The sequence below is a fragment of the Oculina patagonica genome, chromosome 13, assembly GCF_052425735.1.
Source record: "Oculina patagonica isolate OP01 chromosome 13, crgOcupat, whole genome shotgun sequence".
In the NCBI taxonomy this organism is placed as follows: domain Eukaryota; kingdom Metazoa; phylum Cnidaria; class Anthozoa; order Scleractinia; family Oculinidae; genus Oculina; species Oculina patagonica.
In genome coordinates this window covers 11881525-11906437 of record NC_135770.1, presented here as the reverse complement: position 1 = coordinate 11906437, position 24913 = coordinate 11881525, and the positions used below count along the sequence as shown (strand labels likewise).

General features: G+C 38.7%; 2 protein-coding genes and 1 pseudogene across 4 annotated transcripts in view; 2 read left to right on the top strand and 1 right to left on the bottom strand.

Annotated features, from left to right (window-relative positions):
• Window positions 1-5177, bottom strand: part of LOC144636165 (uncharacterized) — a 46145-nt pseudogene extending 40968 nt beyond the window's left edge. Inside the window, exon 1 of the transcript XR_013567476.1 lies at window positions 5070-5177. The product of XR_013567476.1 is annotated as an uncharacterized LOC144636165 (transcript). The remainder of the gene's footprint in view (window positions 1-5069) is intronic.
• On the top strand, window positions 2938-3697 carry LOC144635866 (uncharacterized). The gene has a single exon (XM_078494985.1). It carries the CDS (start codon window positions 2938-2940, stop codon window positions 3307-3309), a length of 372 nt encoding a protein of 123 aa, XP_078351111.1. The 3' UTR covers window positions 3310-3697.
• Window positions 5178-5239: 62 nt separating the features above from the next.
• LOC144636157 (threonine aspartase 1-like) lies at window positions 5240-23896 on the top strand. 2 transcript variants are annotated; one of them, XM_078495301.1, is made up of 14 exons: window positions 5240-5386; window positions 7820-7887; window positions 12305-12373; window positions 12787-12907; window positions 14732-14816; window positions 15357-15436; window positions 16227-16336; window positions 19051-19164; window positions 19638-19713; window positions 20781-20844; window positions 21562-21608; window positions 21795-21875; window positions 22591-22673; window positions 23157-23896. In XM_078495301.1, the coding sequence occupies exons 1-14, from the start codon at window positions 5305-5307 to the stop codon at window positions 23235-23237; spliced, it is 1161 nt and encodes a 386-aa protein (XP_078351427.1). In that variant the 5' UTR covers window positions 5240-5304; the 3' UTR covers window positions 23238-23896. The 2 variants fall into 2 exon arrangements, with proteins under 2 accessions (XP_078351427.1, XP_078351428.1); XM_078495302.1 differs by lacking the exons at window positions 5240-5386; window positions 7820-7887 and adding an exon at window positions 11768-12187.
• Window positions 23897-24913: the final 1017 nt, after the last annotated feature.

Sequence of the window (24913 nt, the reverse complement as noted above, 5' to 3'; positions counted from 1 at the left end):
ATTAGTATATTTCTGAAAGGTTACGGCTGTATAACGATTTCAACACGCGATAGTTTACTTGCGTAGTCACCCACGTCGATTAAACAGGAGAGGGACTGGTGTCAATAGTTGCCTCGATCACATTCGCTCTTCAGTTCTGGTCCATGTGCGATGATGGAACCAAGACGAAAACGTACGGGAGGCGGCAGTATATTAGCATATCTTAACAAAAGGTCAAGACCGGAAACAGAAACAGGTATGTAAACTTAATTATTATCATTGTTTTTCCATTCGTAGTTTTATCCAGTCGTCGAACTCGCCGCAAAAAATCACTGGACAGTGACTGAATTTTTTTAACACGGCAAAATTGCAGTTTCAATCGCTTTATAATACAAATGCCTTTTTGAAGAGATTTCCCTTTGGTTTCCTCGCTAATATCCGCAAACACTTTCATAAGTAACGATTCTTCAATGAAATTTGACCGAGCCGAGGCTCGTATAAACTAACTTCATGCTGTCAGCGTGTTGTGAAATGACTTGTCTTGTCGGCGTGTTGTCGCCGCTAGCAAAGTGTTGCTGCACGTGCAAATTTTACCGCGTGAAATTAGGACGCCTTATATTCATGTAAGTTTTATTATTACTAAACCGTGTGTATAAAGACCCATAAAGTATACCTGTTTATGTCGTAGGTACTGCCTTAAACGATAAAGAGCTAACGAGTACTTCATCCGCTGAGTCGTCGTCAGTCACCGGTGCGAGTGAAAATAGTAAAGAGCTAACAAGTACTTCATCCGCTGAGTCGTCGTCAGTCACCGGTGCGAGTGAAAATAGCCAACTGCCGGCAAATAAAGTCCCCAATACGTCTGACACTCCTCAAGACTGGAAAGAACTTATAGAGAAAGCGTTTAATGATGTTTCCATAGTCCATAGTAAATACACTTGCTCGCAAAAGAACTGCGTAAATCTAAGCTCCCAGGAATTGAAGCGGATTAAATGCCGTGGGCCCGGAAAGGATTGCTTTAATCATCAGTGGCTCCTTGATCCAGCTCTATCGTATTGTGAAAAGACTGGCTACTTTTGGCTCCTATACGAGGAGGGCGTTGGAATGTTTTGTCTTATATGCAAAAAGCACAACAAGATCAATTTACAAAACAAGTCAAGTAAATTTAACGTTCAAGCCTCTGTAAGATTTAAGCGCACTGCTGTTTTGGAACATGGAAACTCACATCAACACAAATCTGCAGTAGAAGCAGAGCTGATAAGAAGAGTTTCTGTATTCCATAAGGAAATTCAACGAAGAGATCAGTCTAGGGATGATGTAATCCATTCAGCATTTCTCTCATTATATTGGCTTGCGAAAGAGGAGGTGGCGAACAAAAAATTTGCAGCCCTTCTAGAAATGACAGAGCTCCTTGGGCTTTCCGACATGAAATTCTTTAACCACAGATCAGCAGGTGCTACACGCGAAATGCTTCTCATTCTTGGACAGGTAATTAAGAATGCAACCCTGGAAAAAGTAAAAAGAGCTAGTTGCTTTGCCCTCCTCTGCGACGAAGTTTGTGACATTGCCAACAATGAGCAACTGGTCACCTTTATTAAGTACGTTGACCCTGACAGCAGTAAGGCAACCACACAATTTCTATCCACCAAGAATCTTCTGACAAGCTCTGAGTCAGCCAATGCTGAAACAATAAAATCAACTGTGTTGACACAAATGGCAGAGTCGAAATTGGAAGTGTCAAAGCTGACAGGTCTGGCAACAGATGGAGCAAGCGTAATGACAGGTAAGAGGAATGGCGTTGCCTGTAAGCTTCGTGGAGAGTCCAAATTACTGCTGAGTGTGCACTGTATTTGCCATCGCCTTGCGTTGGCATGTAACGATGCAAATGATGACGTTGCCTACATTAAGACGGTGGAAAAAATACTTATACAGTTGTGGTCGTTATTTCATAATTCAGCAAAGAAGACGGCTGCTTATGCAAAAGCAGTTGTTAATTACAACCAGATTTCATTGTCAACCCAAGGTCGTAAGAAAATAGGAAAGTCTTTCAAAAAGGCTTGCAGAACTCGATGGCTATCCATGGAGAAGGCAATAGACGGTGTTTACAATGATTTCGTTCCTCTCACTCAAACACTTCGCTTGTTGAGTGAAGATGGAGATTCAATGGCTACTGGTCTGTTGCAACAGGTTGGAAATATCAAGTTTCTTTCAGCTGTTTATTTGTTGCACCAGGTTCTTCCCCCACTTGCTCACCTGAGTAAAGTGTTTCAAGCAGGTTCTGTGTCATTTGCAGCAATAGGCCCCGCTATAAACTACACTTTTGAGGCGCTTAAGACTGTGTCAGAACAGAAGAGGCCACTAAGTGCACTTCAGAAAGATCTTTGCACAGACGGCAGGCTTTCAGTTTGTGATTTGTCTTCTCCTTCGGCCCATCAGGAACAATATCTAACTAACCTGACTGATCGATATGTCAAAGCTCTACAAGAGAACATCAACAACCGATTTGACGAGAGCCTTCCTGTCCTAACTGCATTCCGCATATTTGATGTCACTGCCATTCCCAATAGATCTGACGTGGGATTTAAGGAGTACGGAGTCAAAGATGTGGAAATTCTGGCTGAACACTTCTTCCAGGAAGAGCCCGAGGAAAAGAAAAATGAAAAGAAAGAGGAACTCCTCTCTGAATGGCAAAAGTTGAAATATAACTTTTTGCAAATAAGAGAAGACATTCCACCTGAAATTGCTAAGCCAACAAACAACATGATTACCAAGTCCCCAACAGAATGGCTTCTAGAGCGGATGCTCTCACTGCGTTCAACTTACCAGCATTTTTTTCCTGGAATGCTCCGCATTGCTGAGGTGTGCCTTTCTTTGCCAGTAAGCAACGCTTGGCCTGAAAGGGGCGCCTCAGCAATCAAGCGCATTAAGATGCGGATGAGAAGCACAATCAAAGATGATATGCTTGAGGCACTGATGCATATTTCTATTAATGGTCCAAAGGTGAAGGAATGCAGTGGTGTTGTGAAGGAGTCGGTCCAACAGTGGTTAAAGGAGAAGCCTAGAAGAAAGCTGGCCAAGAAGACTGCAACTGGGGTTACTGGTAATCGTAACACCTGTACAGTTTCAACCAGTGATGCTGCAGTTCAAGTGGAGATTTCTGAAACTGAAGACGAAGAGCCTGAGAATATTGCTGAGAGCGAAGTAGTTCAGATTGAGGAGGAAGATCAGCTTCAAGTTGAGGTTAATGCTGCTATTGCAGTGATGAAACTACCAGATGGTGGAGACAGTGACTCAGATAGCGCTTTTGAGTCAGACAACGATTATGACTAACGTTATAGTTATGTGCGTCATACTCTGAAGTTATAGTCTAGCAAAGCGTTACATTGCTTCGTCCTTGCTAACTTGTCCTTGGATAGCAGTTCTTTATTTATCCAATGCTGCAGTATTTAAATATCTTTTTAGGTAACGAGCAGTTTTTAGTAGCTTTTACAAGTGAAGTCACATGTGGAAATCAGTAATGGAATATGCTAGTGACCATAGATCGATAGTAAGACAACAACAAAGCAAGATGAACTTTCATTTTATTTGTAAACATTGTTTTCCTGTTTCATTTGATGTTATACTTCTGGACTTCAGCTATGCATCTGCGAATGCTTCACATTGCTGTATAATGTATATAATGAAAAATTCCCAAGATTCAGTATTCTATGGGTGACGTAATCCTTTTATTTAAATTAAACTTCACCTGAAAAACTAAAAATAGTTGTCACTAATGCTGTTGTTACTTAATCAATAATTAGTACTGAAATGGATGCCAGAATGCAGGAAATGGCATTTCCGGGCCTCTAGATTTAAAAATTTTCTGGGGGGGCATGCCCCCAGACCCCCCTAGGGGGGAGGGGCCTTACGGCCCCTCCATGTCACAGCCGCCTACTATAAAAGGGTCTGCCGCCTACTTCAAAACTTATTGAAACCCCTGCTGTGTTCTACGTCGTGTGCAGCATTTGTGGTTCCAAAATATCAGCCAGATGGGTTACAGATGGACGAACAGTTTGCCGAGATGCCAGCCAATTTAAGCTAGCAAATGCAGTTATCAACACCACCAATGAACCAGAGAAGAGTGCGGAAGCACAAACACCATATTCAGTTCCCGACCTAAAACGCCCAGAAAAGGAGACTCCACCCAGTATACCACCTGATACAACAGCAAATGCAGAAATACCACAGAAGTAACCCAGTGTAGAGACCATACCGGAACCAGAACCTGAACAGAAACAAGGAGCAGAGCAAGACCAACCAGTAACCAAACCAGCATTGACGAGACCCAGACGGGAAAGGCGCCAGCCTTCACATTTGAAAGACTATGTGTTAGCTTGACAAGGAACTTGTTAAACAGTTGATTTAGTTTGTTATCGGATTGAACTTTGCTAGTTACAAGCTTTTGTTAGTTTGGGAGGGATGTAGTATCCGTAGGTTTGCACGTAGTGCGAACCTACCTTGTATTACGTGATATCACATTAAATCAGTTCTATCCAACATGGCGTGTGTTCACTGACTGTCTTACAAGTGGGACTGCCAGAATGCTTCAGTTTCACGGTTTTCGTTACGTCGCCGCCACCTTGGATGAATGAATTCTAACACAAACAAACACCGAGGTCTGACATTAATTCAAAATGGAAACCACGAACAAAAACTGCTCTATAAAAAGATGTACGAGGCAAGGAGTACACTTAACCTTGTCATAAAATGAAAAATTGGGCCAAAACGGCGAAATATAAGAGTTGGGTCCGTGACAGGCGAGATGGCGCGCAATTTTCCGTGCGCTTGCAGATTTAGCTCGGAGCTCGAGTACTTCTGCAAGCATTTCGCTAGCCTTTATAAATTTTTTCATCTTTTAACGACCAGGGAAAGAAAAACGAAAATATACAAATATATAAGCCTTATTTCAGACGTTGTTTACAAACGGTTCCCTTGCAAACAGTCTAAACATGCTTATGTGTGCACTTCATTGTGTCCGTAAGTGGCATTTTTCAATGAAATAAAACTAGAATTGACACAAAAAATAAATCATAAAGTAGAGAATGTCTTACTCTTTTGATATTTAAGTGATTCTTTCACGTTCAGCTCCTTTCTGCCACAACTCAGCTGCCTTTCACGTCGTTCTTGCAGCGTTCTCGGCCTCTTCTGCGCCGTTCCTGCATCTACACGTGACATGCAACCGCGATCACGCAGCGGTAAGCTAGGAAATCGATGCACACCTTCATGTAATACGTACATAATAAAGATGGCTCCCGAAAACTTCCAAATGATCGGTCTTGACTAGATATGCAGCAAAAGCAAGAAATATGTCACGATTTGGAAGAGAAATCAGTTCAGTTGGGAGTAGGATTTGTTGCAGTTCACGTTGGTAAAGTGTTCAGTACAGCATGTTACTCGAATGTATAATTTTAAGCGATGTAATCTAAAGCAGGACGTAACAAATCGATAATTCCGATACTCGATAAAAATCAATAAAAATCGATAAACATCGATAAGTAATTAACTTAAATTAGTATCGAAAATCGATCAAAATCGATGACCCAATTCTTTGTGATTATCGATTTTGATCGATTTCACGAATTAAAGTTCGATTAGTAACGATTGCATTCGAAAAGTATCGATCGCGTTCGATTAGTACGATTTCAAACGATTTGTATCGATTTCGATCGGAAATATCGGAGAAGAAAAGCTACCGTCTTTGCGTGTTCAATCAATCCTGAAGTGTGACGCTGAAAGAAATGCAGTCGCTTCGCCTACAAGTTGTTTTGCTAACGGCCAGTCAGGTCAGTTCGGCAACGTTTATTTTCAAACGAAGAATAAAACATGGTCAATCTTATAAAACAAAGAATATCAGAATATGTATACGCGATGTAACCTAAGATGTTCATCAGCGACACAAATCGTGTGATTATCGATTTTGATCGATTTTCGATACTAATTAGTTAATCATTTATCGAAAAATATCAACTAATATCGATTTATCGATTAGGTTTTCGATGATCAATTTCGATCGATTTGTTACGTCCTGTCTAAAGTTGATGCAAAAAGCGATCCTGGGCTGTTGTTAACGTATTAAAGAGTAAACGAGTGTTTGGTCCATAAAGAATCCTGGCCTCATTGTTGGTGATGAATTCATCAGCAGAGACGAGGAATGTGTTTCTCACATGCTCTATGGAAAACATTAACATAACTTAATTGACGTTATCATCAACCTGAAGATTTCAGTTCTAATAGTTCAAGTAAAATAATTTAAAAGATAACTAGTAATACGTGACTTGCAGGGCCTCGCGAAGCTCTGGGTTGGGGAGGGGGGGGTGTGTTATAAATAAGGAGTGGATTATTTGATAATTGAATTGTAATGGGCATGGCCGCAACACCCTCGTTCCCAGTGTCTACTCTGCTTTGAAGATGGCGGCTCTTTCTGGTTCGTAAAGAGGTATAAAGCGTTGGGAAGCGCAGACTATTTTCAAAATCATCGACAAATTATTGAATAGTCGCATTTTGGACATTTATTTGAGGGCATTAAAAAGAAGAAGAACAAACGGCAGGAGGATTCGAACCCTCCGCCCGCGCGCCCCTGATGGCGATGAAAGGTTTATAGCCTGAATAGGCGTTGAGGGAGTATTATGTGGAAATCAGTGTTATTTTAATCCGAAACGAAAAACGATAAAAATGAAAGGCTCAGGATTCGAACCCACAAAAAAAAGTAATAAAAAAAAAACCCAAGCCGGATTCGAACCCCCGCCCTCAGTCCCGAAGATCTGATTTCAAGTTCGACGCTCACACCATTAGGCCACCAGCGCGCGGCCGTGTGACGTCATTTCCGCCACACACCAAGCTCACAAATATATATATATGACCGTAAACTCCACACGAGATTTGATCCCGCCTGAGCCCTTTGAGGGACAAAATTATACACCCCGCTACGCTCGGCCTTCGGCCTCGCTTCGCTAGGAACAATTTAAATAAGCTTACTGTATTTTCTCGATTAAACGCCAGACCCCAATTAAAAAACTGCAAATTTTTTAATAAACGTCGGGGGCGTTTGATCGAGGTTCCGGCATTTGTTCTAGGTCCAGGCGTTGCCATTTATGAACTCTAATCTCTGTATCCGTAACATTTACTTGTTCCCATGTTGTGCATATATTGTTTCGGTTCTGTTTGTCACAAATCTTGATTGCAACGTGCTGTATGCAATCTCTTGGTAATAATCATCCTCGGAGAGTGAGGGACAGTTTGTTGGGGTGGGACGAAGGAAAAAAGTGTTCCGCCTTGACAAACTGGCCCTAGGTTTTGGAGGATGGGTTATAATAAATCAACTTGCAAAATGACAGAAAGTTTCACTTCGTTAATAAATGCTGGACCCCGATTTAACGCCGGCTTCAAATAAACGCAGGGTAGTCACCAGGCCAAGTTTGAAATAAATGCCGGGGGCATTTAATTGAGAAAATAGGGTAAAATAATTACAATATTATAATAAGGTGACAAATCCACAGAAATATGGTTTACCAAACACACCTTGGTTTGCCCTTTGAATTACATCTGAAAGAGCCTAGAAGACGTTTATTGTTTTACTGTGCCATGGGGCAGTACAGCACGTATCACAACTGCCAATGACTCTAGGAATTTGCCTGGGTGGATAGGGTACTCCTGGAATAAATTATTGTTTGATGCATCATGACCATATATATCATTTTAAATTACATGTTCCCAAAGATGACATCAAACACAATAATATTCTGGCAAAATGGTGAAGGCACTTTTTTTGAAATCTTTAAACTCTCTTGTTTTATTGTTTCAGGTGCTGGGTACCATTCAGCCTCAAATGAATTGGAATATAAGGAGGCCTGCAGGACTGCCTGTTTTAAGGTACAGTAATACTTTTTAAAAATTCTTTCAACTTTTGCAGGGAGTAGAGTGTGCTGACCTTCTTTTGGTTCCCACTTGAACTTGTTTGTTTTGCTTTCATTATATTGCATGTAATTAACCGGGCGGGGAGACTGGGCCGGCCCGGTTCATAAATCGCCCGGAATTTTTTCGTCGTCGTAGTAGTAGTAGTCTTGTCGGTAAATCGTTCCAGACCCGCTCGGCCACTTTCTTGGCCAGGATTCAAATCACGCACCCTTGATGTTTACTCGGCAGAAGCTATTAAATCACTCTCCTATTTTAAATTTTATCTAATACCCTCAATTCTCTTATGCGTGAAATATATATTTTTGTGTTATTCAAGTGTTTGAGTACTGGTTTGCGAAACCGGTGATTTTTTTGACACGTCCAAGCAATTATTATTATTATTTTTTTTGAAAACTGCTACGTCAGTCACGCAATGATTTTGCAGCAAGCTTCACGCATAACTGCTTTTAAAAAAAGGGCTGGTAGCCAGAGAATTTTTGAGCCGGATTACTTTGAAGATGCTCTTCATTTAATAGAAAAAATTGTGTCCATTATCATCCGTGTACAGTTGAGCCGGCAAAGTCGCGTATCAGAGACGATTGAATGTTTGCACAGCGAAATAATCTTATTTTTGTTCTTGATGTAAAAGCTTTACTTACACACTTCCCAAGACTTCAGTCAACAAAATGGTAATGTATAGTATTTCTACGAACTATGATGGTATTTGTGAAGGGATCCGCAAAGCCAGCAAGTAAAACAAATGGTCTGCAAAATGAAAATGAAATCTTGGCGCGGGTAATTTAATACATGTAATTAAATTCTACCACGGCATGCAAAATTTCACGTTTTTGAAATTTTCTAAATCTTTTTGCCTTTTAAAATGTTTCTTGACCCCATCTTGAATTAAAATTCATCTAAAAGATTTTTATGTTTCTTTTTTATTTTTTCACGTTTGTATTTAATAGTTGCCTTTTTAGGCTTTTGAAACGAACACGGCATCTATTTATAGATTGAAGCACCATGTTGATGTTTACATATCTGCGTTATTTGTCGTAGTAGTTCACTCGGCCGCTTTCTTGGCCAGGATTTAGATCCCGCACTTTTGATATTTACTCAGCAGGAGCAATTAAAATTTTATCTAATACCCCGATTTCTGTTAAACGTGAAAGATATATTTTTGTGTTTTTGAGTCTAATGCTTGCGTGCGCTTTGCGCATGCGCATTAGACTCTTTGTTATATGAAAAAAGCTGTTAGCAATCCCAAGGGAATGGTTCGGGATCGATAATCGTTCGCTGTAATGTAGAAAACAATGATCAGCTGCAAGAACGGACTCCGTACGGACACGCACGATTAGTTTCAATTAAAAACAGCCAATCAGCGACACGTGTTCCCACGCATAATTAAAAGTTCTTTCTCAAGTCACGATTATTCAACACTTGAACAGGACGAAATAATTTTCCAGTTAAGACATTTGTAAGCTTTTTGTGAAAATAAATCTTCGTTTTCAGTTCAGTTAAGCACTTGTGTTTTCGTCTTGCTTAAAAAGCAAGACGTCTTTGAGAAAAAGTATTTCGACGGCGACTCGCGTTTATTTACACAATGCGACCAAATATTTATTTTGTTTTAAAAAATAGAAAACTTTACCTCGGTTTTTGTATTTAAGTCATTCGAATTTTGACCAATTTTTTCTTTACTGTGCAAACAAAAACCTTCAAAAATAAAAGATGTACATGGATAAATGTAAATCAAGTTACGCGACTAAATCAAAATGCGTTTGTTTGGCCGCTTTGCAGTATTACACTGTCCCGGCCTTTGCCATACACTGAAATCGAATTTCATGCTTTTACGACTCTCAGAGATCTTAAGTTCTTTTAACAGCTAGAAAAATCATAAAATGGTTACATTGATATGGAAGTGATGATTCGCGAAATTTGTACATCATGATAAACAGTCTTCGCTCCTGTGTATGGTAGCTCGATAATAATTGCCTAGTTTCCAGCGTTCAAAAGGTCATCATTATATTGACGTGAGCATTTACACCCGTTTTTAGGAAAATCTGTCACTAAGTGCTTAGTACAGTACAATGGAGTAACAGTCACTATTTCAAGTGCTTTTATTGCAAAATCTGTTTCAAGAGTCATCATCAAAATGGTGAAAAATCTGAAAGAAAACGATGTGAAGTTCTTCAACCCTTGTTGTAATGAACATGCTTTTTGTAAATCGTCACGCAATCTTGTCCAAATGTTTAATCGTTTCTGCTTTTACGGACAATACGGAAGAAGTAACATCAACTCCTGTTCATACTTTAAATTTTGTGAAGCATATAACATTTATGACTGTTTCGTTTTCATCCATAATCATCCACGATGCCCCTAGCTTGCTATAAGCATTTTAAATTAAACTCCCGAACACAAACCTCTAACCAATTTTAACCGGCTTACGAAAACCGCGCAATCTGTATCACTATGCCATACGGCATTAGACTCATGTCACCCTTGGTGAACTATTTTTATTCAAGCGTTCGACTCAAGCGATCCGGTGATTGTTTCGACAGGTCGCTGAGGTCGAAGCTTTTTTTTACATCAGTCACGCAATGTTTTTGCAGCAAGCTCCTGCATTTAAAAACGGCTCCAGACTCTACTTTGAAGATGCTTTTCATTTAGCAAGAATTGTGTCCATTTTGTCTATTTCCATCCGTGTACAGTTGGGCCGACAAAGTCGTGTGTCACAGACGAGTTGAATGTTTACACAACAAAAGAACCTTATTTTGTTCTTGATGTAAAAACTTTACTTGCACACTTTTCAAGAACTCATAAAACAAAATGGAAATGCAAAGTAATAATATAATAATTTCTTCAAACTAGAATGGAATGTAAATCGGTAAAGCCATCGTGTGAAAAAAAAAATGAAAAAAAAATGAAAACTTGCCCTTCGGCGCGTATAATTAATTAAATTTTATCACGGCATCAGTATTTTCACGGCTTTTAAGGATTCAAAATTTTTAATGCAATTCAAATGTTTCTTCGCCTCATCTTGAATCTTTTTTTCACATTTAGTTGAGATTTTTAACAGCATCTGTTATCTAATACATGTGGTCTAATGCATGCCCTTTTTTAGTCTTTTTATTTTCTTTTGTAATTTTGTTTAGAAATTTTTCTGTTATTCTTGATATTTGACTCGTTTTATTCGTTTTTTTTTTATTATTTATGTTACTCGTTTTATTCGAGCAGGAGCCAATACTGTAATTTTCTGGTTACTCCGCTCTTTTTAGCGAGGAATATAAAATATATATTTTTTGTTTTTCATTCAAGGGTTTTGAGTTTCAGTCGGAACCGAACGGCGATGGAGAAATGACCTGCAATGAATCACGCAATCAAGAACTTGCGTTTGCGTGACTGCTTTCCAAAATTGACGTAAAGAGCTTGCATGTTTGAAAGCTGAAAAGCTTTCTTATCTTGTTCTTATTCCCATTTTTTTGGTGTGGTACCTTTTTAAAAATGTTTACAAGTAAAAACACGTCTTAGTTTTTAACGAAATTGTTTGTTTGTTTCGGTCGGGGATCATTTGTACTGCCATTTAACTGGTTTGAGTTCATTTATTCAAGATTGCACACAAAACGTTTTCAATACCTACGTTATTCAGTAATCGGAAGAAAAATAAAAATTTGAAAGCCTAAGCAGGAATTTGTCCAAGCATGGACAAGCAATCCACAGACTTGCGTGTTACTCAATATACATTAAATGGTATTTTAAAAGTTTTTGCTGTACTTGTCTAATAAAGTAGTTAAACATCAACCGCCCGGTTTTAAGCATTAAGCTTTAGGCGTCTTGTTTATTGACAAAAGTGCAGAAAATACAGAAAATCCTGACCTAACCAATCAATGAAAAAACATTATCAGAATTCAATCAATTGATAATATACTGGTAATAATGAATCAGAGACAATTATTGTTAGTTAATTGATAGTGTTAGTTATAGTGTAGTATCGGCTAATCAATGAATGATCAATTGATAGTCACTTTATTACATTGATTATTCTCCTTTGTCTGAATGTCAAATTTGGGATAATAACTTGGTTTTCATTCATTTTTCTACATTTTCTTACAAAATCTAAACTGAGATACAATAGCGTGGGCTGCTGGCTAGGCTTTAGGTAGGAAAACTTGGCGGCTGTGATGAAAACCAGCAATCTTTCGAGTAACATATTGCATTCATCATGGAATACTGCAGAATATGCAATGACTTTCTAGGCTCCTGATTGGCTGTATTCTTCAAGGTACGGGGTTAATGGTAATATGTAATAATCCACCATTATATAGAATGAGCAAGTGCACAGACATTGTATGTACAAACCCAACAGGTTTACAAATTAATTAATATTCCTTTTTTTAAGGCCATGAAAGCTGTCAAAGGGGGCTTCTCAGCTAAGGATGTTGTTACCATGGCAATAACAACCTTAGAGGTACAAGATAATTTGTTAAGCATAGATATACATGGACACCTTTCAGAAATGTCTTTTATTAAACATTTTTGCAATTATATCGTTGATATCAGAATTAATTAACCAAAATAATATAAAAAAGCACTAGTGAGAATTATGTATCAAGCACAATCTTCATGTTATGTTTTTTCATTGAAATTAATTCTATCTATCATTTTCAACATAATCTGTGTATACCCGGTAATTATACATGTAACATCTGCAGTGTGAAACTTTGATCTCAGTTTGCTACTTTTGTACCTCATGCATACAGACTGTACTCAAAAGTTTGATCATGTAGAACTGAAATTAACAACAGTGACTATATTAACCACACTCCTCCTGATTTTGTGGTACATGCGGAGTGTACAGTATATCTTTGTTTCTGTTTTCAGGATTTTTCTTGTACAAATGCAGGAATTGGTTCTAACCTGACCAAATCAGGAACAGTGGAGAGTGATGCAAGTATCATGGATGGACAGTCCTTGGCATTTGGAGCTGTTGGTGCTTTAAAGGGTCAGTACGCAGGACCCATGTTGATAGCAGTTTTTATAACTGAAATGGTCATCCTGCATAAATATGTTTATTTATTAATTATTATTATTATTATTATTATTATTATTATTATTATTATTATTATTATTATTATTATTATTATTATTATTATTGTTAATATGTTCTTTACATAATGTTTGCTTTAAAAGTCCTTAGCGCCGAAACCAAACCATGGTCCTGGGGCACTAAAGGGTAGCCAGTTTTTAGGTTGACAACACCCTCCTCAAAATATGCGCTGTACCCAGCAAGGTTATCTTCTGTAGTTCACTGATGCTTATTTGGCCAGGGATTCTTCCAATATAACTCTCTAGTCCCTTTTTGATAGCTCCAAGTGCTCCAGTGATAACTGGTATCGTTTCCGTTCTCATGCCCCACATTCGGCTTGTTTCTATTTCCAAGTCCTTATATTTGGATAGTTTTTCAGTGACTTTCACGGATGTGTTTCTGTCTGATGGTACTGCCATGTCAATAAATTTATTATTATTATTATTATTATTATTATTATTATTATTATTATTATTATTATTATTAGTTGAATGACTGCTTATCGTATTCCATAAAATTAAACAAATTTCCTCTAAAAGTTATGTTTAACATCCTTAATTGGTAATCTTAGCTGGTTGTAGTCACACTATCTGGTGCTGTTCTCGGCAGTCCTAAGTTCAATTCCTTGGTTATGTTACTTTAAAAAATAGCCAATTGGTCTGTCTCCTCCCAGCTGTGCTCATTCAATAATCTGTTTCCATGTTTGTTCACATTGGTCCCAAAAACCTCACTGGTCAGTGGTCGGTTAGGATGTATTACTTATTAATTATTTATTTAATGTCAGTTACAAACGGTTGAAATAAACTCCCAGTTTTTGATACCAGTAGTGGAAATTTTGAAGTCAATAACACCTTAGGGTAACCTTTGCGGGTCTTCACAAAGTGCGAGGCAGCGAGGCATGCAATCCATTCCCATTACTGTTAGCTTAAATAGCACTTCGGTTAGCCTAAATAACACTTCGGTTAGCCTACTGTTAGCTAAGGTAGCTTGCAGTTAGCCTTTTTATTTGGAGTAGGGATTTCTGCCTCACATACCTTGCATGCCTCACTGTCTTGCCTCGCAGGCCTCACTGCCTCACACATTTGTAAGACTCAACTTTTGCCATCCAAGTAGTTTGAAATAAGAAATGACAAATAAATGGTGACCTAGTGTGCTTATAATAATTATTTCGTAAGTGTATGTTTTCCCATGAAAAAAAAATTGTGGTGAACACAAAAAATAATTTTCAAACAAGGAATTAATCAAGTGCGAGAAAGAAGGCCAGCTAAGGAGAGCATGGCCACTCTTCTGTTTGCGAACTTATTTTTTGTTGGTTTTTTTTTAATCCTAAGGTATTTTACATATGTTTTTTCCGAATCCCTACATTAGCTTAAACCGTAAAGTTCTGGTTATAAGCCCTGGACTTATACAACTTCGTAAGGGGTTTTGCTTATAAGCGGAAGGGCTTATAAGCAAAATAAAATAACGTTTCGAAACGAGCCACAGGAGTATTGATCGAAATATGTTTTTAGGTTAAAAACGCATAATAAAACAACATTTAGCCCTGTTCAGTACTGTCATCCGGCAGAAGAGGGCTTATATATGGGGGGGGGGGAGGGGAGGGGGGCTTATAACGGGATGTATATTTTTGTTACCAGGTAGATGGGCCTGTAACCAGGGGGGCTTGTAACCAGAATTTTACGGTAATCTAACTGAGGAACCATAGTGATGACCAGTATTATTTATTATTTTGCTTTGTAGGAGTGAGGAATCCTATTCAAGTTGCTGGTAAACTGTTGGAAGAAGAAGTGAAAGGACCATCAGCATTAGGTCTTGTTCCTCCAATGTATGTTTTCATATCAATCTTGTCCTCTAATTGTATTGTTATATATTTCTCTAATTATAAAAGGTCAAACCTTTTCACAGCCAAGAGACTGAACCGTTTAAGCATCAATATATATATCCACACACATAGTTTTCTCAATGATCGCCATACATCTTTTTATGGTATTAGTTGAGAGAATTTGTTTAAAGATCAAAGCAATTTCCCTCTGATGATCTTTTTATTTATTCTCATAACCTCTCATTAAGTATTGATTTGTGAGAAGACGTTTGATGGTAGTCACTCTTAAGAGATAGTAGATTAAGGGGCTTGCATTGACCTCCATGTTCTGTGACATAAGGCAGCTAAGATATAAATTGCTTTTATGAGCTCTTCTGTTGTTACTGATATAATAATAAGAAATAAGCCCCTTCTCTGTTAGGCTTCCCCCCCTGCCCCTCTCCTACCCCCTTAAAAAAGTTAACAGATTTTTACAATGTCAAACACTCGTGAAATGTCATCTTTTGTACATGAAGCTAGGTTTTTAACAATATTCTATTTTAGTTTTCTTGCAGGAGAAGGAGCATTTCAATGGGCATTGGAACATGGTTTAACCACATGTCATGATGAAGACTTAATTACAGGTGACTTTGTTGTCTGATACTTTAAACAAAACTGCAGAACTTTGTTGCTTCTATACTGTTGCTACAAACTCATAAGTTATATACACCACAACCAGTTTTTTTTTTTTTTTTTTTTGAGGGGGGGGGTGATTATTTGGGGATGGAATGGTCCCTCAACATTTTGCAGTGCTTGCAAAATTACGCTTCTGCTCTGCTTTGAATGCTCGCAAAATTTTAATAGGTGCTTGCTTGCTGGTCCTTGCATAAATTTACAAGTGCTGGCATGCTGGGTTTTTTAGTGGAGGTAGCTTTTTGCAAAGTGTTCTTTGCTCGCATGGCTAACTTTTGTCAATGCTCGTGGTCACAAAGGAAAACCCCGTACTTGCATGCATGCTTGCAAAGACCATTTCATTCCCCTATTATTGAATAAAAGGCGTAGAAACTGATCCCAATAAAGATACTGGGTTTTCAGTGATAGTTGCGAATAGGTACACCAGAAGATATGAAAATTTCAATCCCGTAAAAAACAGGTGTGTAAGTTTAATTATCCTTCCAAATGGAATGGTATGGCCTGCCTGCCTGCTGCCTGACTTTGCCCTAATTCCCCAAAAAGATGGTGGGCTTGTGAGAACAATGTATTTGGAAAAGCCATCACCTACCGTGTGCTAAAGAAGCACTAAATAGTTATGTTTCTTGCAAATTCCAAAAGAATGTTGATCCCAGAGCACTTATTATTGACTATACCAAATCCACTGTTACCCTATTCATGCATGGAATTAATTTCATTTAATGCAATTATTTTTTATTCAAGACAGAAGCACCCAAACTTGGAAGAAGTGCAAATCAAGACTGCAGTTGTCAAAAGGTGTTGAAGAAAAACACAAACAAGTTAGACTAGAAAACCTGTGCCAATTGTCAAACGTAAGTTCCAGTGAAGTTCATTTGCAGCAGCAGCTATATACTTTTTTGTTGCCAAAATAATTGTATCAAGATCAGTACTCTTCTTGTTGCTTTCATTCTTTTCATATGTATCTCCTGTTAGAAGGTAGACTAGCCTCCCATGCAGTCATTTTCAGGGGGGAACGAGCTAGGATAACAAAAGTTACAAACTAATAATATCTGTAGATTGAGGATTAGGTTGTATTGTTGCTACAACCCAAGGTTTCAAAACAAGCTGGCAACTGTCAGAGTTCTGCCAGTAAAGTAAAGTGATAGAACATTACAATACCAAATCAATCCGCATTAAAGAGTCCTTTTATACGTTGATTTTGACGATGCCACCAAATTCTTATTCACCGACGTAACACTGAGACAGTTTAAAACATAGCTAAGCGTGTCTCCACGTTTGTGTGAAAGAACTGGAAGACTTAATACTCAATCAAGTCTCCCAGTCCTCCGCATAACATTACAGACTGATTAACATTGTCGACGAAGTATAGGTGATCAAAAGTTTATTTCACTCAGCTTTTTTTCAACAATCGGACAACTTGGGTCGGCTAGCTGAACATATGCAAATTACAATGACTAAAAGTTTAGTGAAGTTTTGTGAGCATCACAGAATAATAATTAATTTAGCAATGTTTTATAATCAAATTATTTCAGCTTTTCTCTTCTCTTGATGAAGAAGCTTTGCTCTTCTCTCGATGTAAAAGAACTAAAAAAGACGTTAGGGTACTAGCTTTATACGTTAGCGAACTGACTCCAGACTTAGGCGAATCGACCTAACTCGTTAGCGAAGTGGTCGTTAGTGAAACCACTCGTAGGCGAAACGACCGCAATTCGTCACTGGTTACTCTGGTCATGGCAATCAGCTTGTAACAAACAAACTCAGTGTCACAGTCGCCTACTCTTCCAATTGCTGACACCTGCGTCAAAACATTTTGAGGCCCCTGACAACCACGTGCAGAATAGTAAAGATGCTCTTCAAGAAATTACATTTTTCTCTAAAAAACATGCCCTAGCAGTAAAAATAAACAAATGATTTTCATTCAGACCCGCCTGGCCACCCTCTCGCCCTTTCAAAGTTTTTTGTAATCCCAAAATTCAACATTGATCAGGGGAGTGGCAGGACATTGGTCATTGGTAAAGGAGACATTCTTGAAGGAACAATGTCACAGAATTTTGAGTCATTTTTTCGACTTTTTTTGCTTGTTTACAAGTGGAAGTAGGAGAATAGCAGTTATGTGGGGCAAAATTTTGAACCACATTCTTGTTAACTCAATTTCTCAAGGGATTTCTTTCCGCTGTGGGTGATCACTTGCGATCTCGTAGAAAAAACGTGACTTGTCACATTTACAAACGTTATTTAACAATTCTAAAAGTGACATGTCAGCTTTCTTATCTCAACGCACGTGTGTCTGAACGGCGATCTATAAAAAGCGTCTCACAAACAATGGATTGCGTAACTAACGGTAAAACACGAATAAATAATCACTAGCACTTACATCGTTTAAAAATTACAAACGTCAAAAATAAACCATACCAAATAACTCGCTCTTTTCAAAGATATTTTTGAAGTTAAAACAAATGCAAGAGATGGGGGCTTCTTTTAGCTTAGGAGCGGTTAAAAATTAGGCCAAATTTGGTCGCTACAAGCGCCATTCTATTTCGTCATTAGCCTAGGTCGTTAGGGACGTGACCTCGCGTTGACAGCAATGTTGCATGAATCGGCTTTACAACATGCGATCGTGTCTACGCAGTTCGAGTGGAATTTCAGTCAAAGACAGCAAAATTCTTTCGTATTTCATCTTCAAATATAATTCGAGAGCATTCACTGTATATATGGCTTTTGTTTAATCCTTCTTAAGCCCACGAAGGAGCTGTCTTGATATCCGACCCTCGCAGAGCCCAGAAACGCAGCTTGAGTGTATGGATTTGTTTACGCCGCAATATTATATGCGCAATGTTTTCTCCGACAGTAGTCGGAAATATCCGTATTTTTTTCGTGCTTTTTCGTGGAGCAATTGTAACGATACGGCCTTGAACACATTGAACAGCGGTCTACCTATAACAATTCAAATACCGTATGGCGTCGCAAAAACAAAGCGTCGAACGCATATTTTGCTGTTTCATTTGCTAATTTCGCTGCCGTAATCGACTGCCTCGAAAGGTCCTTGCAATTTTAAAGTATAGAATTGTCATATCTCGGTGAAATTTGCACTGTTTATTTGTGTAATGTTGAGGAATATGTGTATAAATACCCGGCGCGGACGAGCCATTTTTGACAAAATTATATGGCTGTATTTCCTCCGCGAAGATAGGATATTGTTAACTGAACTAAACTACAAAGCAACTGTAATGATAAGTTTGAAGAACAATGCTCAGGATAAACCTTCGACTCATACTTCATGCAAAAAAGTCGGTATCTCGAAGATACTTTGTTCTAATCACTTTATAATTTGAAGAAACCTCAAAAAAATAGTTTCTAAACATAAAAAACAACAAAGGAGTAATAAAAACTAGAAAATAACCAAAGATAGTTTCAACTGATGAGAATTAAGACAGATTGCGAATGACAAACGTTAAAAAAATTGCAGTTTTTTCGAGATGCGTTATCCATGGCGTAGCTCCTTTAATAAAGAGTGTCTCATCTCTTTTTTTTTTGCAAATGAATGTAGCTTTTGATTCTTCTCTAGGAAGATGTGAAAATGGACACTGTTGGCGCAGTGTGTATGGACACACGTGGGCAGCTCTGTGCTGGTGTATCTAGTGGTGGCGTGGTTTACAAAACACCTGGTCGCATTGGTCAGGTTAGGTTTTACATTGTATTTGCCTCTGTTTTTTATACTTGTATCAACTCATTTACTGTCCACTACGCCTTTTAATAACATGCAAACTCTACTTAATCAATGGTTATGTTTTTCACTGCTGTGAATCATCTAAGAGGGCTTTTAAAAAAACGAGAGTTCCCTTTAACTGATTCAAGTGGTCACATCTGTCAGTTGGTAGATTTCGATCCATTTTTTTTTTTTTTTTTTTTTCAAGGGTTGTGGATTGTTGCCATAATTATGATTGACAGCAGTGAAAAATTCAAACATTAGTTGGATTCTGAACTCTGGAGTTCGAATGCACAGCAAAAACTAATGATGCTCTATTTGCTTTGAATGTAAACTTGCTGTTACTTGTACAAATCTGGTGAAAATATAAATACCATTGATATTGTATTGTTTTTAATTGCATTTAATGACACACAAACAACAAAAATATATATATATATTATCAGGCAGCTGTGTATGGCAGTGGTTGCTGGGCAACGAAGCATGATGGTAGCCGAGTGGGTGTGGCCTGTTGTACATCAGGTTTGATAATTTTTTTTTTCTTTTTCCACCATAATTGCAACAGTTGCGCCCTGTTCATCTGGATACAAACGGGCCACGAAAATCTAGCTGTATAAATGACCATGTTTTAGGTTAGCCTTGATCACTGGCCATTTGCTCAGACCAAATTAAAGTTTTTCATAAAGAACAACAAGGTGGCCATATTTCCAGGGTGGCCTTAAGGCAGGGTTCCAACTCTGTACCAACTCTTTCTTTCTCCTAAAGGTTTAAACAAAGTTGTTGTTTTGTTTTCATTTTATCTTCTTTCTTCCCTTATTCCACTGCAAGTGTTTTAAGCCGTTTTACCTTGTTTATCTACTCTTCTCTTAATTACATGTGCACTGCTGCTGATGCAAATGTCAATGCACTGAATGCAGTTTTTTCTTAGCCTCTGATAAGGCCTTGCTAAAGGTTGCATTAACTGGACATAAACATAGGGCAAGCATAAGTGCATAAGAAAGGAACACAATCATTCTTCTTGTGCTGTCTTCGCTAGGAATAAGCACGAGCACGAGCACAAGAAAACAAAATTATTCGTTCTGCTTGTGCTTAACCTTATGCTTACTCCTAATGAGGAGAACAGCATCAGAAGAATAAGTGTGTTCCTTCTTGAATCTTCTTGACGTGGGCACCTGAGGGTAAAGGTAGAAGTGGGAGGCCCAGAACGACTTGGCATTGGACTGTGAAGGATGAAAGTAGGCTCGGCTTTGGCTCATGAAAAGAGGCAGAAGGATTGATGAAAGATCGTGCAAGGTGGAACGAGTTGACACGCAGCCTTATGCACCACCAGGAGGTGCTACAAGGATGATGATGATGATGATGATGATGATGATGACGATGATGATGATCTTGAATCTTCTTACGCGTTTTTGCTTTAATGCTTATGCTAATGCTTGTGCTTATGCCCTGTGAAAATCAGCCCACTAAATGATTGAAGTGTAACCTAATCAATAATGTTGATGACGTTCTTGTATTGAAAGCAAGCAGTGTATTTTGTAGCATTTGAGAACATTACAATAACTATGTCTTTGATTCTGAATGATTTGTAGGTTGTGGGGAGCATTTAATCAAGACCATGCTGGCAAAAGAGTGTGCTGATTTGGCTTTAACCAGGTGAGTAGAAACTAGTGTTTGCTTCAGTTTCAGCGAGGCAGCATGGACTTTTCCTATGCTAATGTTATCAATTTTTTTTCACTCAGTGAAAGGTGATTTTGAATTTCAATAATTTGGGTCAACCTCGTTCCATAAAGAAACACTCTGAAAAGGAGATTGAATGAATGTTGGGGATTGGTTTGTGAAATGTATGCAACAGTCATGCTAGCCAATCGAAACAAACTTTTCAGGTTTTAAACCAATGAGGAAGACAAGTAACGCCAGTTACATGAACTTAAATTTAAGTTTTGAGTGGTTCATTTGGTTTACATGTAAGGTTATTTCCCTTTGCCGTGGTTGTTCAAAGGTAATTTTTTTTACATAAGTCGTTTTATATCATTTGGTTTATTCCAAACTAAGCTGAATTTACTTTAATTTCACCCGTCACTGTAGTTGCGAGTGCCCCTAAAACGAAAAAAAAAAACATTTCGCGTGTTCTTAGTGCTGTAAAATTCTTACTTGTTTTAGGTGCTTTCTGACGCCAAAATTATTTGACTTTGGCCGCATAAGTATGGCTTATTTGTTTTACTGGCCTGTTTTTGGTAAAGTCCTTATAGAAAAATGATGACTGAGATCAAGATCAGTTTCTTTAATCTCCTAACCTGCTCTTAGAATTTTGTTTAAAATGTTTAAGAGAATTTAGGAATGAATCACTAGTATTTGACGTTTTATCTCCAGGAATGCGGTCAGTGCAGTTCAAGAGGGGCTTGGGGACAAATTTTTAGGTAAGGTTTAGACACATGTGCTTCGAGCTGTTCATAATATGTGTTAATTCAAAACAAATTTTATTTGGCTTGGTGAGTACATGATAACAGATCCCCATCGATAAGCATCGATCCATACATTTCTAAGTTATGGTTTGTTTTTGCAATACAGTTAACACAAATAGCGCTTTCCTTTTTTCTACTCAGGTTCAGCTTTCCTTTCATCTATTGACCAAAAGTTAGGAGGGGTGTTGCTGCTACGAGTGGAGGGAGGGGAGAGTGCAGATGGTAAGTCGTAAAACGTTGAACGTATATTTTTTGGTTGACTTTTTAGCCGAGTGGATGCAATTTTTTTTTCTATAGCATTTTTAACATAGTAAACACAATAATATTTTTAGGTAGTGCATTTAAACATTTTAGATTTTAGATTATATATTTTTACATTCTTATAGATTCTATTTTAGTTTTCTTTTATCTGTTATTTTACTGGAACATCTGTTAAGGCTGGTTCTCATATGATCGCCCCGATCGTCTCTGTCGCTTCTGTCGTTTGCAAAGTCTGAGGTGATTGGAGCAAGCAAACTTTTTGAAGCGACAGAAGCGACAGAGACGATCGGGGCGATCATATGAGAACCAGCCTTAAACTAGGTTTTCTAAGCTAAGCATGTTTCCCACTTTAAATAAAGTATTGTATTGTATTGTATTGTATTGTATTGTATTGTATTGTATTGTATTGTATTGTATTGTATTGTATTGTATTGTTGTATTGTATTGTATTGTATTGTATTGTATTGTATTGTATTGTATTGTATTGTATTGTATTGTATTGTATTGTATTGTATTGTATTGTATTGTATTGACCTGCGTAACTGGCGGTTTTGTTGGGGTTACAGCAAGTTGCAAAGCCGCGAAACCGAGAGGCGAAGTGGGAATGGCTTCACGCATAATGGTTGGTTAACTTATGTTCAATGCTGTAAACACAGTCCCTTTTGTTTTTTTACAGACTGCAGTGCTGATCTGGTCTGGGGTCACACCACAGAGAGCATGTGTATTGGCTACATGGCAGAACAAGATAAAAAACCAAAGGTAAAAAGCCATTAATTTTCCCCCCTCCTTAAACGAGGGCACATCCTCGAAAACCCCAGAAGCGTCAGTATAGGCGTGCTTGATTCACGAACAGCAACTGTAAGCTAGTTCAGCTGGTTAAAAACTTTCCTTAAACTAGTTTTCCGAAGTAGTTGGGAGGCACGTGGCCTTATAGTTGGCGTGCTTGACTCCGGATCTAGCGGTCCGGGTTCAAGCCTGGCCGCGGTCATTGTGTTGTGTTCTTGGGCAAGACACTTTGATCTCACGGTGCCTCTCCACCGAGATGTATGAATGGGCACCAGCGACTTTAATGCTGGGGGAGAGGTAGCCCTCGATGGACTAGCATCCCATCCGGTGGGAGTAAAAATACCCCTAGCCGCTTCATGCTAAGGAAACCGGGATATGCTCCAGCCTGATGGCCACTAGGCTCGTCTGCGGACCTACCCTGTATAACACTAACATTTCTTTCCTTTTATTTTGAAGGTGCGATTATCCCGCTTGCAGAAAGAACAGCAGCATCCACTGTTAGTTGAGGGCACGGTCTACAGATTACCTCACCGATAGCCTGTGAGTTGCATTCTAATCAGATGGAATCAAAGACCAGAACGCAATACATCTCGCATCTGGTGACTCTGTGAATGTTTCTTTACAGAGCGCAATCAAGAACTACACGAATACTGTAACATACCCGCCAGAAATTCAGTCAGGAATGAGTTTACAAGCAGTTGCCACTGAGAAAATTAACGACGTAATGTTGTAACATCAGGACTGAGTGGTCATCTGCAATGAACCTTCAAATTTGCTTTTGAATTTCAGCCTGTTGAGCAACTGACCGGATTAATATTTTGGCTCGGTACAAGACAATATGTCTTTGCTTGTCGCCTAGGATTTCAACATTGGTTGATAGATACACGAGATGAAGTACAGTCAACTCTCTTTTAACGGACACCTCCATAAGATGGACACCTGCTTTTGGTGCCGTCCCTGCCGTTTTTCAGTCATTTTACTGTAACTAAACTCCCTATAAGACGGTCACCTCTCTAAGATGGACAGTTGGAGCCGGTCCCGACGGTGTCCGTTTTAGAGTTGACTGTACGCTGAACAGAAGTTAGAGTGGAGAAAAACACCCCAGCTAATGTAAACCTTTAAACATTTTGTATAATACTAGAGCGTTCCTCGAGAATAGTCATCTTTGAAAATAAATACAGACAAAACAGACCTGAGCCCATCCAGTGAATCCAGTGAATAAGTGCCAACAAAACAAACAACGCTATCCCCTGGATAGTGTGTTGTCGGGTGGATGGCGTTATCCATCCCTTAAACAACCGGGTCTGTTGTTCATCTCAATCTATTGATATAGTCCGTCTTAGGTGCGTTACTTGACTACGGTTTACATTGCATGAAGCGACCTGGCGTATGCAACCTTCATCCCAGGGAAATGGGAATGGAATTGCTTAGTTTCCTGGGCCCCTATTTTCGACGCTTTCGTCAACTAGTTTTGGGTCACGTGGTCCGAACGAAAAAGTGAGAAACTATACGTCACGGATACGTCACCGAAATGAGTAGTGACGTCAGTAATACCGTGAAGGCCTGGGAAAAAAGCCGTGCAGGAACTAGGCAAAGAATGAAATGCAACCTCCATCCCAGGCTCTCTCTTCTTTTGTTCCCTTGTTGTCGAAGGAGGACCGCTGGAGCGAGGTTAGATGGAATGCTTGTCCATCCGCGCATCTTACTCCCCAGCATTCTTGTCAACTCGCCCCAGCAATTCGCCAGTACCCATTTATACACCTCCGTGAAGAGAGAGCTACTGTAAGAGTGTCTTGCCTAAGACCAACACCATATTTGGCAAGCGCTCGTGTGAAAGGTGGATAGTGCTGATTTTATTTTGCAAAAAATTGTACTTTTGAGGCATCGGGTATGTGGACCAATGGCTGCTATACTCTAGTTTACACACAAGATCAAATATTTTTGTCTTCTTTCTTGGCTGACCTCAGAGCCTAAGTTCAATTTTTTGCTCTTAAGTTTTTTTAAGTTTACCATTAGCTAACAACATTTTATGTGTGTTCTCGTCCAAATTAGTTCAATGGAAATAAAAGGAAAGTAAGGGTAAAAAGTTGACTTCCCAAAAGTCGACTTATTCTTAAGCCCGGAAGCTCGGATAAAGCTTGGTTCTCATATGATCACCCCGATCGTTTCTATCGCTTCTGTCACTTCACTTTCGCTAACGTCTACGGCGATTG